Below are 15,827 nucleotides of genomic sequence, written 5' to 3'. Positions count from 1 at the left end.
GACAGGGAAAGTAGAAATGTGCCCACTCAGGGTGTGTGGGTGGCTCAGTCAGTTAAGCATTTTACTCTTGACTTTGGTTCAGGTCAGGATCTCATGGTTTGTGACACTGAACCCTGTGTCAGGCTCTGCACTGACAGTGTGGAGCCTGCTTGGCATTCTTTCTCAAAAAAAAAAAAAAAAAAAAAAAAAAAAAGAAAGAAAAGAAATGTGCCTAATCAACTATGTGACCTAGCTAAGGAGTTTTCTGGGAAGTGTTGAAGTACCTTCTGGCTTCTATCTGTTGCTTATATTAAAGTCTGAGAGGGGTGACAGAAGCGTAAGGAAGAACTGTTAGATGAATGGGAGCCATGACTGGTGAGTTTTGAACATTTCTAGCCTTCTAGAAGGCAAATGATGCTAAATTCAAGAAATGGTTTCTAGGCAAAGATAAAATCCAGGACATGACCAGGAAAGCTGGCTTTAGGGATGAAGCTAAGGATGTGGCTATAAAATCCTTTGTTAGGATCTCAGAAAAACCTAAACTGGTGTTTCAGCAAACTATTCAAACAACAGGGCTTCTAAGACACTTAGGGGTGATGTCCCTCAGCGGTGTCACCAAATTCCAAAGCAGAGAAGGAATTATCTTGAAGAGATACATGATTTTGTCTACTGTAGCAAACCTCAGCAAGATTAATAAGAGACCCACAAAGTTGTTTACCGAATTGTATTGGAAGAAACACGGCCAATTTAGACTGAAAGAGATGAAGACAGTGCAAAATGGTAAAGAGGCCTGTGATTCTTCACAATTCTGATAGAAAGCAGGCTGAGAAAACTTTGAAGTACAAACAAAGGTTACTTTTCATGGAAAGGGATGGATGACTCAGAGCTTTAGCCAAGAGTCCAAAGCCATGAGCCATGGACAATCATTCCTGAGCAGGAGTATGAACGATTACTAATTGAGAAACTTCTGAGTTACTGGTTGGATATTAGAATTTCTATGCACCAGGAACTTTGATGGGACTCCATTTTTCTTCTTTTATGAATGGAGTGTCCATAGTAGTCAGCCTGTGCCCGTACCATTGTTCTGCAGCAAGAGGTAACTAACAAAGTCCTCTTCTGTTAGCACTGTCTCCTTGGGCATGCTTATCTATTCCCACTGCTACCTAGGCACTGGTGATAGACCCAATTTTTACCTCCAGGCCAGAATATTCTCCTGAGATCCTGACCCTTATATTCAATTTGCCTACTCTACATGATCACTTGGATGTCTTGTTAGAATGGGGAAAGGGAAGGAAAGGAACCTTTGGTTATAGAGAACTGAGTTTGTAATTTACTAGTCACTCTATAATATTTCATGGGATAGTCACAAAAATCTCTTGATTTTGCAGAAGAGGAAGCTGAGGTTCCAGGGAATTAAGAAACTTTTCCAGTCTGATATAGCTAACAAACCTTAGGAGTGAAATCCAGGCATTTATAGCTTCAAATCTGTGTTTCTTCTAATAGATCATCCTTTCTGCCCTTCCAAGGAATTCAAAACTCAATGTGTCCAAAATGGATTTTAGAATCACTGTGTCGTGCTCTCATACCCTATTCCATCCTCTGTACCCTCAGTTCCTGTCTTCTTTCTACTCAGTTCCCTGTCTTGGCCCAACAGCAATACTACCAACTTGTCCCCTAAGTCTGAAGCCTCAGAGTCAAACTTGGCCCTTCCCTTTCATGACCAATAACCAAATCCTGGTGACTGTAACTCCCAAACAGCTTCCAAACAGATCACTTCCCGTGTAAACCTTCTCCTAGCACTTTAAAGATTTTGTTCCACTGTCTTCTAGCCTCTGGGATATCTAAAGAGAAGTTCATTGTTACTGTTTCCCTTACAGTTTTCCTCCAGCTAATCTTCAAGATTTTCTCTTTATCTTTGGTTTTTAATAGTTTATTTATGAGGTGCATGAGTGTGAGTTTCTTTGAAATGTCTGGAGTTTTCTGAGCTTCTTTGGTCTGCAAATTTCTATCTTTCAGAAAACTTAGGACATTTTTAGATATTATTTTTTTCTTTTTCTTTCTGTGGTCCTGGGCTCTCACTTTCCTTGCATCCTTGGATTGCAATTCCTCATTTGTTAGACCTTTTGAAATTGTCCCACAGGTCCCTGCAGTTCTACTCATTTTGTTTGAAATGTTCTCTCTCTCTCTCTTTCAGGCTGGATCATTTCTACTGATCTATCTTCAAGTTTACTGACGTTTTTCTGTCATGTTGTATTATATTTCTATCACTGAATGACAAATTGCCACAAATGTAGCGGCTTAGAAGAACATACATTTACCATCACTCTGTCTGTGGGTCAGGGTTCCAAGCAGAGAAGAATTCGTTTCCAAGTGCACTCAGGTTGTTGGCAGAATCTACTCCCCTGTGGCTACTGGATGAGGGCTCTGACTTACTAACAACTGGGACTGGCAACCACCTGTAGGTCGTGGAGGCTTTCCGCAGCTCCCTGCCCCATGGCTTCCTCAAAGGCAGGGACATGACAGTTTGCTTCTTTCAAGGCCAGCAGGAGCATATGTGTGTCTCTCTCTCTCCCCACAAAAGGGTCCAGTCCCTATTTTAGGGCTTTTATCTGATTAAATCATGTCCACACAAAGCTCTCTTTTGATTAATTAAAAATCAACTAATTTGGGACCTTAATTAATCTGTAAAATTACTTCACCTTTGCTATAGTTGCTTTAAAGTCTAGGTCTGGTAATTCTAACCTCTAGGTCACCGTAGTGTTGGCATCTGTTAACTATTTTTCTCTTGATATTGAACTGCATTTTCTTTCTTTTTTTGAGATTCCTGAGATCTGCCAAATAATGTTGGTTTATATTTTGGATACTGTAAATGTTCTGTGGTGGAGACTCTGGATTTTCTTATAATTGCTCCACAGTTTAAAGGTTTTTGATTTTAAAAGTAATCAATCTGAAAACTCTCACACCTGGGCAAGTGGCAGCTCAGATTAGTCCAGTTCTTTAAGCCCTGGGTACGGGCTGCTTTCAGTCTTCCCCATGCACATGTGGTTCAGCAGTCAGCTGACAGATGAGCCAAACTATCTTCCCACTTTCTGGCATTCCCCTTTCCAAAGGTTTCCTCCTCACTCCCTAGCAGCCTTGGTGGCCTGAGCTCTTTCCCCTGGTACCTTGAGCCAGAGAGATGATGGGCTACCCCTGTAATGAACCAACTGCAGTTGCCTTCAAGGCAAAGCCACAAAAAATAGGCAATTCACTCTGCAGATCACTTGCTCACGTTTTGAATACCCTCCAAAATCTGCCTGCCTTTGTTCAGTTTCCAGAGGTAGTAGTATTCGTGTTTTGCTCAGAATTTACAACTATTATTCACAGAAGGATGAGTTTGATAAACATTCACACCAAGCTATGACTTCTCCTCTGTCTTGGCTCAGTGCCTATCACCTCTGTCACTGCTGGGCTCTGCAGCAAGGTCCACAGTACTCTCTGTTCACATTCTCAATCTCCTCCAGGCTATCTTTTCAACCACACCACAGGGATCTTTCCAAGATGCAACTGTGATCCTGTGATCCTTCTAGTTAAAGCCCTCAAGTAGGCAAAAGTTGCCCATCACATACAGGTGTATCTCCTCAAAATGGATTGCCAAGCTCTTCGGAACATAATTTCTCCAAACGGGGGTGTACTGAAGCTGGCTCTACTCGTTTGTGAAAAAGAATTTCTGAACATTCAGGAATTTTGTGAGCTGGTCATTACAGCACTTATAGCTTAAGATCGACTGTGCTGGGAATATTCACAACCTTCAAATTAGTCAGCCCTACATATTGGGGCTTCCCCATCAGCACCAAAGAGCCCATTTACCAACACACATCTCTTCAGTGGGGCACACAATTTCCATGCCTGAGTTATTCTGAACAAAAGCCGAATTCCCTGGAACATGATGTGCTAGTTATATATACATACCTATCTCCCTGGTTCTGCCTCGTTTGTTTCCCCACTATTGTTCGCCGGGCCAACGTCTACTCAACCTTCAAACCCAGCCTCTGTGGAAAGCCAACTCTGACCTCTTCCAATAGGTACTTTCTCCTGCCTTTGTGTCACCACTGCCGCAAGACAGCATCAAAGCTGGTTAACGTAGCTAACCAGCCTTCATGGGGCCCTCTCGCAGTCTCACACATATACACTACACTGCAGTCAAATCAGCCCGGTTTTCCTCCGTGCCATGTTGTGTCATGCTGCTGCGGCTTTCACACATGCTGATTCCTTTATCTGGAACACCACCACCACCCTCACTTCACTGCCTAACTAACTCTAACTTCAACACGAAAATTCAATACAAATATGCCTTCCGCCAGGAAGCCTTGCCAGATTCTCATCCTCACGTGAGATCTGTAAACATTTTCTTTTGAGTTCCCTTGAAGACACTGTCCATATCCAGAAGCAATGGACTGTATTTTCTGAATCCCTCACTTTACTTCCTTATGGCTATTGTTTTAATTCATTTACCCATCATTTCTTCCCGTCTTGGACTAGCTCAAAATATCCTGATAGATACTGATTGTGGCTATAGAAATTTGCTTGCTTTTCTTACTCCCTCATTAGACAGTAAGTTCTTTACAAAAAGGAACATATTTAATTACACACAATAGGTCACAACAAATTAACATTTATTGATTAAAAATGAATGGGAGGGAAGGAGACTAAATCAGCAGCTAGATAGAAATAATGGCAGACAGGAGGGCTTGTGAGTGACCGAGTGGATGCCAGATAATTTGGATATTTAATAGATAATGGAGATAATTGAAGTGGGACAAAGCTGTAATTAAGAGAACATTTAAGAGAAACTTGGAATCATTCATTTGAGAATAAAGATAATTGTTATTGATAAATCACTGCACTTGCCACTCTTCTGTTAGTGTTTGAAATTCCTTTTAGTTCATGTATAACTTTTTCAGGGTTTCTACTTCTCTCTGCTTTAATAATCTATATCCCTCACTGTATTTTATTATCTCTTTTTTTAATGTTCATTTACTTATTTTGAGAGAAAGAGAGCATGGGTGAGTCAGAGGAGGGGCAGAGAGCGAGAGAGGAGAGAGAGTTCCAAGCAGGCTCCATGCTGTCACCTTAGGGCCTGATGTGAGGCTCAATCTCACAAACTGCAAGATGGTGACCTGAGCCGAAATCAAGGGTTGGATGCTTAAGTGAGTCACCTAGGCACCCCTATATCCCTCATTTAAAAAAGTTGAGACCTATATAAAAAAATGTAATAAATTGGAAAATATCACCTTAATCTACCACTCAGATGCAACCACTGGCAACATTTTGACATATTTCCTTCCAGTATTTTCTGTGCATTTGTTCTTATATTGCTAAGATCATACTACATATATAGAAATTTATGTTCTGTTTATTGACTGATAGGATATGATAGCACTTCCTCTTTCTTTGTTAAAAGTTAAAGGCCTAATAATTGTTTATTATACAAATATATTAGCTTTTACTCAACTATTGTCTTAAAAGTAAATATTTTGGTTTTTAATTTTTTTGATACTGTAAATAAAATTGTGATAAACATTTGTGTGTGTGTGTGTGTGTGTGTGTGTGTGTAAGCCTTCATTTTAATCTGGATTATTTCTTGAGAGTAGATTACTAGTAGGGGATTTACTCCGTCGAAGGTTATGACCATTTTAATAGCTTGTCTGCTTCTTATCAAATTGCTTTCTAGAAAGGAAGTATTAATTTCATTTGCACCTTCTGAACAAACTTCAACATGCATGCCATGTGCCATATAATAGCTGAGGCAAACAGCTGAAAAATTTATCACTTTAAACAGTTTTGCTAACAGAATATTTCCTTGTCTCCCTAAGTGTGCTTTTCAATTTTTAAAACTGAGTGTGACAACAAGGAACATACTCTTTCTTTATATGTGTATGCATATGCATTATAGAAATGGACATGGAAAGAATGCTAAGTGACTAAGAATTACAGTCTAGTTAATGAAATTGACAAGTGGCTGGACTTTCCATAAGATAGGTGGATACTCAAAACCTATTACTTTCCCTTTAGACAGGAGGAAAATGGTAAGATCTCACTCTAAAATATTTTTATATACAAACAGTGAACTGGAGAACTTTCTCTCTATACAGGCCCCGAAGAAGTCAAATAAACACATTTTACTATTACGTAGGGAGTACAGGTTGATTATACGTGTTAGATTTAAACAATTACCTGTAATTTCTCAATTTCAGAAACATTTTGCCAAGTTTTCAAGTGATAGAAATAGTATTTAGGTCAGAGTGAAACAACTGAATATCAAAGCCTTTAGTGTGTGGAGTTTTGTCAACTGAGAGACATTAAAGCAGGGCTGGCAAACCATGGCTTGTGGGCCAAATGTGGTGCACTGCCTATTTTTGTACAGCCTGTGAGCTAAAAATGGTTTTTACATTTTTAAATGGTCAGAAAAAAATAGAAGAATACAATTTCGTGATGTGTGAAAATTATTGAAATTTAAATTTCATAGTCTATAAATGAAGTTTTATTGGAACACAGCCACAGTCTTTCATCATGGCTGCTTTTGTGCAGAGCGGAACAGCTGTTAGAGAGACACGAAGGCCCTGAAAGCTGAAAATATGTACTACCAGGCCCTACACAGAGAAAGTTTGCCAATCTCTGCCTTAGAGTAATACAGGGTTTCTATTTTCTTCACTAAATCTGCCTGCTTTAATGAGTTTGTCCCAGATGTTCTGCTGCTCTTCAAAAGTCAATTCTGAACCTTGTTATAGTTTGCATTTTAAAATATCTGCTATTTTTCATGAGCTTATGAAACTTTCTGTCGTGTCCATTTTGGAGCAATAGCCCATTTTCACCTAGAGAGATGGCTTGATTACTAAATTAAGTCCCTGGTAGTTGGAATTTTGCAATTCTAAAAAATGCCTCATCTATAAATTATGCATGTTTTGAGGGTAAAAGCAAATGCAATTCCTTACACACAAGGTAGAGGTACATCTATTTCAAGTTTAATTAGCCAACAGTGCTCTCTATTAACCAGGAAAGGAAGTTAACTTGAACAGTCTATACACAAATCCTACTGGTTGACAGGTGTCCCTATATCAGTTTGGCTACATTACACAAAGCTTCTCTTGACTCTAAGCTGCCCATATTCTGGGGAAAGGGTCCATAAACTCACACCTACAGTCCTTAGATTCAACTTCATATAATGGGAAGCACTTTTTTGAAGACCGATCTCTTGCTGGTTATTGTTCTCATCCAACTTGATCTAAGTCTACTGAATTGGGATATTTAAGGGCCCTTTGTGGTGGCATATAGGATTGTGCAGCTGAATATGCTCAACTATTCCCTAGGAATTAGTTTTGTTCTTCCTGTGTTTGTTTAGGCAAGCAACTGTTGCGGGATATCCAGCATTTTAAGTGATTCTGCCTCAGAGCATGTGTTAGAAACTATAAGGAGAGTTTACAACTTTTCAGTTTTAAAGTCAGCTTTGGATTTCTGGAATTGGTTGTGTCCATGTTTCTTCCCATCCTGTTGGGACTTACTGTTGTTAGCAACCTCCTGTGTGGTTCTAAGATATGCTGACCTCTTTGAAACCTTTCCAGGTGTCATTGCCACTTTCTTGATCTCTGGAATATAAGCTACATTGTTTAGTGGAGTTAAGTTCTATGAACTTTGGAAATCCTCCCTGAGACTATGAATTGACTAACACCCAAGGTAGCATAAACATGTAGACACAAATGTTCCTAAAACCAAGCCTGCTGGGCAATGCAGGATATGACGTGGAGTCTGGAAAAAGGAACAGTTTGCTCACTTGCAAGTCTATGACTACCTCCAGGTGCAGTTTGAAGCTAAATGGCTAGTTTTGCTGATCCTCAGATGTAACCTCTCATTAGAACACAACAGAATTTGCAATTGTGGATATAAGGAATTCCACGAAGACCCTCTGGGCCCATTAAGACTTCTGGCTTCAGAGGGTCCTAAAACACACTTCCTGCAACCTACGGAGCTTTGTAAGGAGACATTGTTGTTGTTGTTTTTTTAACAAAGTTGATCTAAGTTTTAGCCTGAAGATTATAATGACTGTAGCTCAGTAAAATTTGTATTCAGAGGATGCAGTTACATATTAAAAAGGAAAAAAAAAAAGTTTTAATAGATATTTGTCTTATTTCCAGTTTGTCATAAAAAGGTTCTTATTGTTTTTGGTAATACCCTTAAGACTTTGCAAGGGATTTACTTGGACTAAGAATCCCATATTAGTCTAGCTGTAAATGTGGAGTATTAGACTAGCGATTTCTCAGCCTATCTCTTGAAACCTCACAGCTTGGCTATGCTAGCAGACAAATCATGCAGCCCAAACCGAGGGCTGGACAATGTTGTAGAAATAACACTATATGGCGAAGCAAAAGATACGGGATACAGTCCCAACCAGACGACAGCTTAACATTTCTCTGTCGCCTTATCTATAACATACGCATAACAAATAATACAAACCACACATGGATACTGTGAAAACAAAACTAGTAACAAATATGAAAAGACCTTGAAAACATGCAAAAGGATATAAATAGGAAGGTGTAGGGCTGGCAGACACCACATGTCTCTTAACATGAAGACTCCTGTTCGTCCACACCCCTGAGCCAGCTGCTCTTATGATCACCCTTCTTATCCTGGCTCCAGTATCCGGGAATCTTGAGGGTCACCAGGGACCATGGTGGTCTGTGCATCTTACAACAGACTGGGAGGGGAGGTAAGCTTCCTCCACTTTGCTTTCTGTGGGCTGAGGCCTGAGCCTGTGTGGGCGTAGGTGCGGTGGCCACAGGTGCAGGGAAGGGCTGTGCCTTCCCAGAGGTTTCTCCTGTCCCTACCAGCTCACTGATGAAAATGCAACTACTGTGGAAACTTTTAAAATACCTAAAAGGCTATACAACAAGTCTTAACATGGGTTGTCTCAGAGTCGTTGGGATTATGGGTGGTTTTGGTTTTGTCCACATATCTGTATGTTCTCCCCTTTGCAATTAGTTAATAAAAAAGCCCAAAAAAGATATTTTTAAACAAACAAACAAACTGGCCTTTAGGTTACCAAGGGCAAACAAATAAACAATAACTCTAACCTGGAAGTTTCTTGAGAGAAACATGAGAAAACAAGGGTATGCTATTCACTTTAAAAACAGGAGTACAACATTCACCTCATCTGGGAAATTTTTGTTAAGAATTTCTATTAAAAAAGGATTTATGTGGTTTTTAAATTAAATAAATATTCTTAAATAAGACTGTAATTTAGCTACCTTTCCAAAATTTGTACTAGTAGTGTGACAATAATGAAAGAGCAATAAGAAATCAGAATCTAGCTACTGGGAGGAAAAAAAGAGAAAGAAAAAAGAAAGAAAAAAAGAAAGAAAGAAAAAAAAAAAGCAAGAGGAACCCTGAGGGCATAACATATTGTGAAGCTGGTCTATAGACCAGATGGGAAAACTTGTTCTCTAATCTAATGACTTTCTTTTAATCACAAGCAGTAGTTTCCTTATTATCCAGAGTTTTAGAAATACATTATTCCTGAGATGACTTCCTAGGATTTCTTTTACTCATTTAAGACCACATCTTTGTATTTAATTCATCCTCATATTATCCCTGCAGGGCATATCCCTCTAATTATTCCCATCTAAACTGACAGGAAAATGGAATTATACTACTTGGAAAACAGACATCCTTTGGTATGTCTTTTCTCAGTGCCCCCGTGGTCACAGGTTGTAAGCTGTCCTTGGAGGGCAAGGACTGTGACTTCCCTGTCTTTGAATTCCCAGGGCCCAGTACAAGCCTGGCAGAGAATGTACACAGTAAAAATAGGAATAAATGCATAAATAATGATAGGCAACATGTAATGCTTATAGTATCTCAAGTACTATTCTAGTGCCTTTACGCACAGCAACTCATTTAGTCCTTCCAACCCTATAAAACAGGTACTATCATTGTTCCCATCTTATGTATGAAAAAACTGAGGCACAGAAAGTAAAGCAAGGTGACGCAGAGCCAGGATCAAAGCCTGTGAACTCTGGCTCCAGAGTCCAACCTCATCATCACCACACCATGCTGCAACCCGCCCCCCCCACCCCCAAACCTGTGCTGAACAGGAGAATGTCCCCTTCCAAGAGAAGCATGGTTGCGCTGTGCTCCCATCTCTAAACCTTTCTGGGTTTGTGTCAGATGCGGCTACAGCGTGTGGTTCCTTGGGAGACTTTGAAAGAGAAATAACTGGACACAGGCACACACATGCAGAATAAATGAATCCCCAGCCTTAACAATTGCTGTGCTTGCAAGGCTGTTTCTCAGATACCTGTGGGGATTTGTGAGAGCGCCAGCTGTACTGGTGACTACGGAGACTCGCCAGCAGAATATTTTCATCAGTATCCACCTGGCCAAACCGCAGTGTCTCCTGTGTGTCATTACAGATCACAAAATGGCTGAAGACCAACTCCTCTACCTCAGGGCATTTGTTCTGAAAGAAAAAGAATACGAAAGCCAACGTGCATCAGATTAATTGCAAGATGTTTGGCAGCTGTCTGCCCGGTGGCGATTGTTACAACACAGAAACACTAAAAGATCTGTTGTCATTAGCTCTGGTATACAAAGTATTCTATACTTCCAGGATAAGCACAAAAAATACCTTAAAGAGATCTTAAATGTTCCAAGAATATGTTTTGATTTATACTCCTGCAAAATAAATCATACACACAGAAGAGTAAAAGAACAATGAGATCCCTCAAACTTTTAACATTTTAAAACGAATTAACATGCTACAAAGAATGCTGTACTGAGTAGTGCACGTTTTTGAGCAGAGTACTGGAGGCTAGAATTACCATGTTCCTGGCCTTCTAAACTCGACAATCAAGACCAATTACCAAAGCCACAGTTTGTACCCTACAGAAAGCAAGGATCATTTAGGTAATACATCCCCAGATCCCTTAAGGGGGAGGGTGGATGTGTGTGTGCAAATCTGCTCAGGGAGAGATGTAAATAAAACCATAACTTTCCTTCCATTGTTAAAAGGCTGAACACACAAAACAGATCAACTCCAGAGTCCGTGTAAGCCAAGCTGCAGCTTTCAAGAGCAATCACGTTAGTTGAAAAACAGTTGTTGGTGTCTGTTTCAGCTAATAGTCATCAATCAGCTCACGTCTTCCATTAATCTGCTGAGGCTCAACAAATTAGTAATATGTTCCTGTGCTGACACCTTCCCTCTCAACTTAATGGTGTCTCCACTGGTTGCTGTTATATCAAAAGACGGGCAGAGTGACGGAGCATTTCTGTGCTTACTCTTTTATCACTCTGCTTAGGTTATGGCTTAAAAAACAATAAACATACTTTTGGCAAATGAAAAGAATAGTTGGATAGATGCTCAAGTTGAGAATGCAAGAAAAAAATCTTAATTAGCCCATCAATTTGTGGACAGTGGGAGCTAATGGTCATAGATGCTTCCCCAGTTGGCTCCTATTTCCTGGTTGTGGAGTTAAATGTCACAATGTCACACTTGGTCATTTCCAATTTTCCCAAGGGGAGAGAGAGTCAAAGGGGACACATTACTCATGAACGTAGTGATTTAAGTGATTATGAGACCTAGAGCCAAGGAGTCTAAGGATGAAAGTAACTGGAATCTGGCCTTGATCAAGACGCAACCTAGAACCTCTTCAAGAACAGGTATGTTCAGAGGTAGAATCCACTCCTGGCCAACAAGGCCCCCTAAGTGGGTGGGCAGTGCCTTCTGGCTGCAGCTGATGGAGAGGTCGGTCCTAACACCTCATTCTTCCAAATACCCCTGAGGACTTCTCACTCTGTCATCCATCTATTCTCACCAATCTCCCTGCTCTCAAGGAGCAGGACCTTGCTTGACAGTCACATCAATCACAATAAAGAGTCTCGGGTTAAGAGAGACCAAAGCAATTATAACCCACAATTATCTGTTGTCTACCATACTCTCTGCTGTGGCTTTTAATCATGAGCTATGATTTCAAAGCTTGGCTACCAGTGGTGTTTAAAAGGCCTGCCTGGGGCGCCTGGGTGGCTCAGTCGGTTGAGCGCCCGACTTCGGCTCAGGTCACGATCTCACGGTCCGTGAGTTCGAGCCCCGCGTTGGGCTCTGTGCTGACAGCTCAGAGCCTGGAGCCTGCTTCAGATTCTGTCTCCCTCTCTCTCTGACCCTCCCCCATTCATGCTCTGTCTCTGTCTCAAAAATAAATAAACATTAAAAAAATAAAATAAAATAAAATAAAAGTCCTGCCTGATCTGGCCCCTTCCGCATCTTGAGCCACTCTCTACTTGCTTGCTACACTCCAGGCCTGCGAGCGCTTTCCAACTCCTCCAACACTACGTTGGCCCCCTTTCAAGTTGTTCAACCCGTCAAACTCCTTCCTGCCTCAGTGCCTTTCCCTTGCTTGGACCTCTTTTCCTTTGCGCTTGACTAACTTCTTTCCACTCAGCTTTCAGGTTCCTGTTTTCAGGTTACTTCTGAGTAGTCTTCTGGGACACCCCCAGACCAGGTCATGTCCATCTATTTTATGATCACATAATACTCTACTGTTTCACTTTCCCTACCGGGACTAAGCAATTATTTGTTTGACTTTGGGTTCACTCTTGCTTCCATCATTAGAATCTATGCTGCATAAGGGCAGGAATCAGGTCTGTGTTATTTACAGTTTTATCTCTAGTACTCAGCATAATGCCTGACACATAAGTACTCGATAAACACTTATGAAACAAACACATGAGTAAATTTAATTTTTAAAATTATAAATGAATACATGTTCACAGTAGAAAAATCAGAAAATACCAAAGTACAGATTTTTTTTAAGCCTCTAATTTTACACTCAAACAACTGCTGTTAATATTTTGGTGGATTTTCTTCTAGCAATTTTTCCTCTTTGGAGTGTCATGCCTATTTCTATTCTAGTCAATACTATCTAATCCTATTTATATGCCTTACATATTTAAAGGTTTATAAACCTTTAATCAAACTGGAGTCATAGTGTATAATAATTTTGGTGAGATTTTTCCATTTAGCACTATATAATCAACATAAACTGCTCTCCTTATAAACATTTTTCTCTCCTTTAGGTCTAAGAGTACAAACATGAAGAAAGGGATATGATTCTAAACTCCCACTTAGGTAGATATCCTGAGATTATTGAAAGTCAGTTTTCATAATGAATTGGGATCAATCCACTGGTAACTCAGAGGTTAAGTTACCAGATGCGGCTTGAGTAGAAAAAAAAAAATCATATTACTTTCCTCATCTCTAAAAACTGACCTTTAATAAATGATGACTGTTTTAGAAAAATGTAAATGGAAGAACACAAGGGGGTTGTTTACATTTTTCTACAGAATACTCAAAAGTCCTCAGGGAACTATTTCTCTACTGTCCCTTCATCTGTGGAGTTCATTACAACTGTAATAAGCTTAAGTATTTCTTGGAGTGTCTTAAATTCTAGTATATTATAAAACAGTTCGTACACATTTTATATGACATCATTATTGTCTAAATCTCAGGATGCTCACTCAGATTTGTAATTAAAGATGACTTATTTACATTTAAGATTTGTGCTGGAGTGCTGTACAGGCATTTACAACTAAAACAGAGACATACATCATTCTGGTGTAAGATAAGATACATGAGCATAACCTTCATTTTTAAATAAAAATGTCATTTTGTCCAATTGTGTAATTTGGCATAGAAATATAAAGCAAACTGCAAGTGGCATTTGGGTCCTTAATCTGGTTTTACAAAACATTAATCATTTACCAAAGAGAAAAAACAAACAAACAACCTACAGCCAGAGCAATCAGACACTGATGAAGGCTTCTGTTAATCTTGAACTTGTGACCTAAAGGTGAAAGGCCAAATTGTTTCATGCTTCAACTGTCTGGTCCATCCACACTGGATACAAATGACTTGTCTCAGATATGAATCTGATAAAAGTATGTGGCAAATTCAAATAACTCACCTTTCTTATTAAATTCATATTTCTCATTGGCAATAATGAGACTGTATCTGAGCATTATACACACAGCAGAATCCAAGCTTGGGAAATTAAGCTCCCCCACTAAGGGAATAAACCACATTCAGAATTTCTTAGAAACAATGAACTTAATAACCTTCTATAAACCCATTTCAACGTCAAATGTCCTATAATTTCAAAGTAGTGCATTTTTGTATTTACTTTAGAATACACAGGGTTAGATGCCTACCACATTAAAACTTGGTGGCAAGTACCCTTGACATGGGAGGAAACAAGAAAATTACAGCAACAATTACAGAAGTATATCCTCTTGTGGCTCATGTTAACATTGCCAAATCCCTGTATAAATCAGAATCAACTATTCATAGAATGTACCTGTCAGCAATATGCTATGTGACATATGGCTCTACTTAATCAAATATACAATTCCATTTTTAAAAAAACTCAGAATATTCCTTCAAGGCACTGTGTTAGCCAGTCAGTCATTCACACTCTGATGTGGTTTAAAACATTTAAATATTTATGCACCGTATTTTATTTATATGTATAGCTATGTCTAAGAGAATATTTTTACCCTGGAAGAAAACTGATATTTCTGAAGGCCATTTTGCAGTAGTTGCTACACATGAGTCCTCTAATAATGGCCCTGATACCAAGACAAAAATATCCTGGGTTTAAATGCTCTATCAATGACTCCTTTATATTTTCTAGGTTTGTTTTTTATTAAATGCATTGTTCAAAATATGACAAAAAACAGAAATTGGAGCCATGGAGGTTTTTTTCACATCACTATTCAAACCAGCTGCAAAGATTTAGATCACACTAGCTCTTATTTTACGCATGTCCTCTGCAACAAGAAAACCATGGAATGCCCTTAAAAAAGAATTTTAAAATACAAAACAGATGTGTTATCTTCTTTCCCTTTGCTATTGTAGTGCCATGTTAGGTAATTAATTCCTTAGTCTTGTATAGGTCTTCATGCATATAAAGAACAGAGTTTATTCCCACAAAAATTCTTAAGTTAGCGAACTCAAAGCCCCCCTCTCCCGCCCCCATCTCTACATGAGGTCAGTGCAGGATGAAGGGCCATTTCTCCTGGGGAGTCAGCTCTGCACAAATGCAGGTAGCATATACAAAATGTGGGGGAAATGTCTCAGCTTAGACAGCAACACAAACTTTATGGAAAAACAATATCATACTGACAATCGGCAAGGAAGTAGAAATGATTTGTTCTTATATTGCCGAGCACATTATTATACAAACATTCTGTGAAATTATTTTCATGCTAGTGGCACAGGCAGGTTCCTCATTTTAAATATGCTGTTCAGCAGAGACTTATGCTTCATCCCCTGTTTGGATATGGCTACTTTCTGGCAAGAGGTAAAAGTACAAAACATTACCGATCAAGAGTCTTTACCTGATTGAAAAATGGCAGGATAGTAGGGGAAAAGACTAAGACTCTTTGGGCTTACGTATTTCTTCTCACTGCTTTTTCTCTTTGAAATGCTCGCTATCAGAAAGGTTCACACAGGTTCTTCATTTCTGCAATGGATGCTTAGACAATTTGATACATAACTAAGTTGAAGCTTTGGCAAAGTAAAGCCGTAATACTTGGAAAAATTTCTGGGAATATGTTACTTTCCACACAGATGTGGTACATTAGTCACAAAAATGTGGGCATGATCTCCTATGCATGTGGAGAGAACCCATACTCTCCAAAGCTTTGAAAAATAACATGCATCACTTTGCCAAAACAGAGAAAACCCCAAATATTATGGTGCCCATCAAATTCTTCATTCTCTCCCATTTTTGTTTGTGCTTAACTTACTATTAGAAGTGGTA

General features: G+C 39.3%; 1 protein-coding gene across 6 annotated transcripts in view; it reads right to left on the bottom strand.

Annotated features, from left to right (window-relative positions):
* Positions 1–15,827, bottom strand: part of VPS13B (vacuolar protein sorting 13 homolog B) — an 805,543-nt gene that overhangs the window by 75,176 nt on the left and 714,540 nt on the right. For all 6 annotated transcript variants that reach the window (XM_058699592.1, XM_058699588.1, XM_058699591.1 and 3 more), the window contains one exon: positions 10,310–10,471. In XM_058699592.1, the coding sequence (XP_058555575.1) occupies positions 10,310–10,471 (162 nt within the window). The remainder of the gene's footprint in view (positions 1–10,309; positions 10,472–15,827) is intronic.

The sequence above is a fragment of the Neofelis nebulosa genome, chromosome 14 (genome assembly GCF_028018385.1).
Source record: "Neofelis nebulosa isolate mNeoNeb1 chromosome 14, mNeoNeb1.pri, whole genome shotgun sequence".
Taxonomy (NCBI): domain Eukaryota; kingdom Metazoa; phylum Chordata; class Mammalia; order Carnivora; family Felidae; genus Neofelis; species Neofelis nebulosa.
Note: the sequence above shows the minus strand (reverse complement) of the source record. Positions and strands in the feature narration are given on the sequence as shown.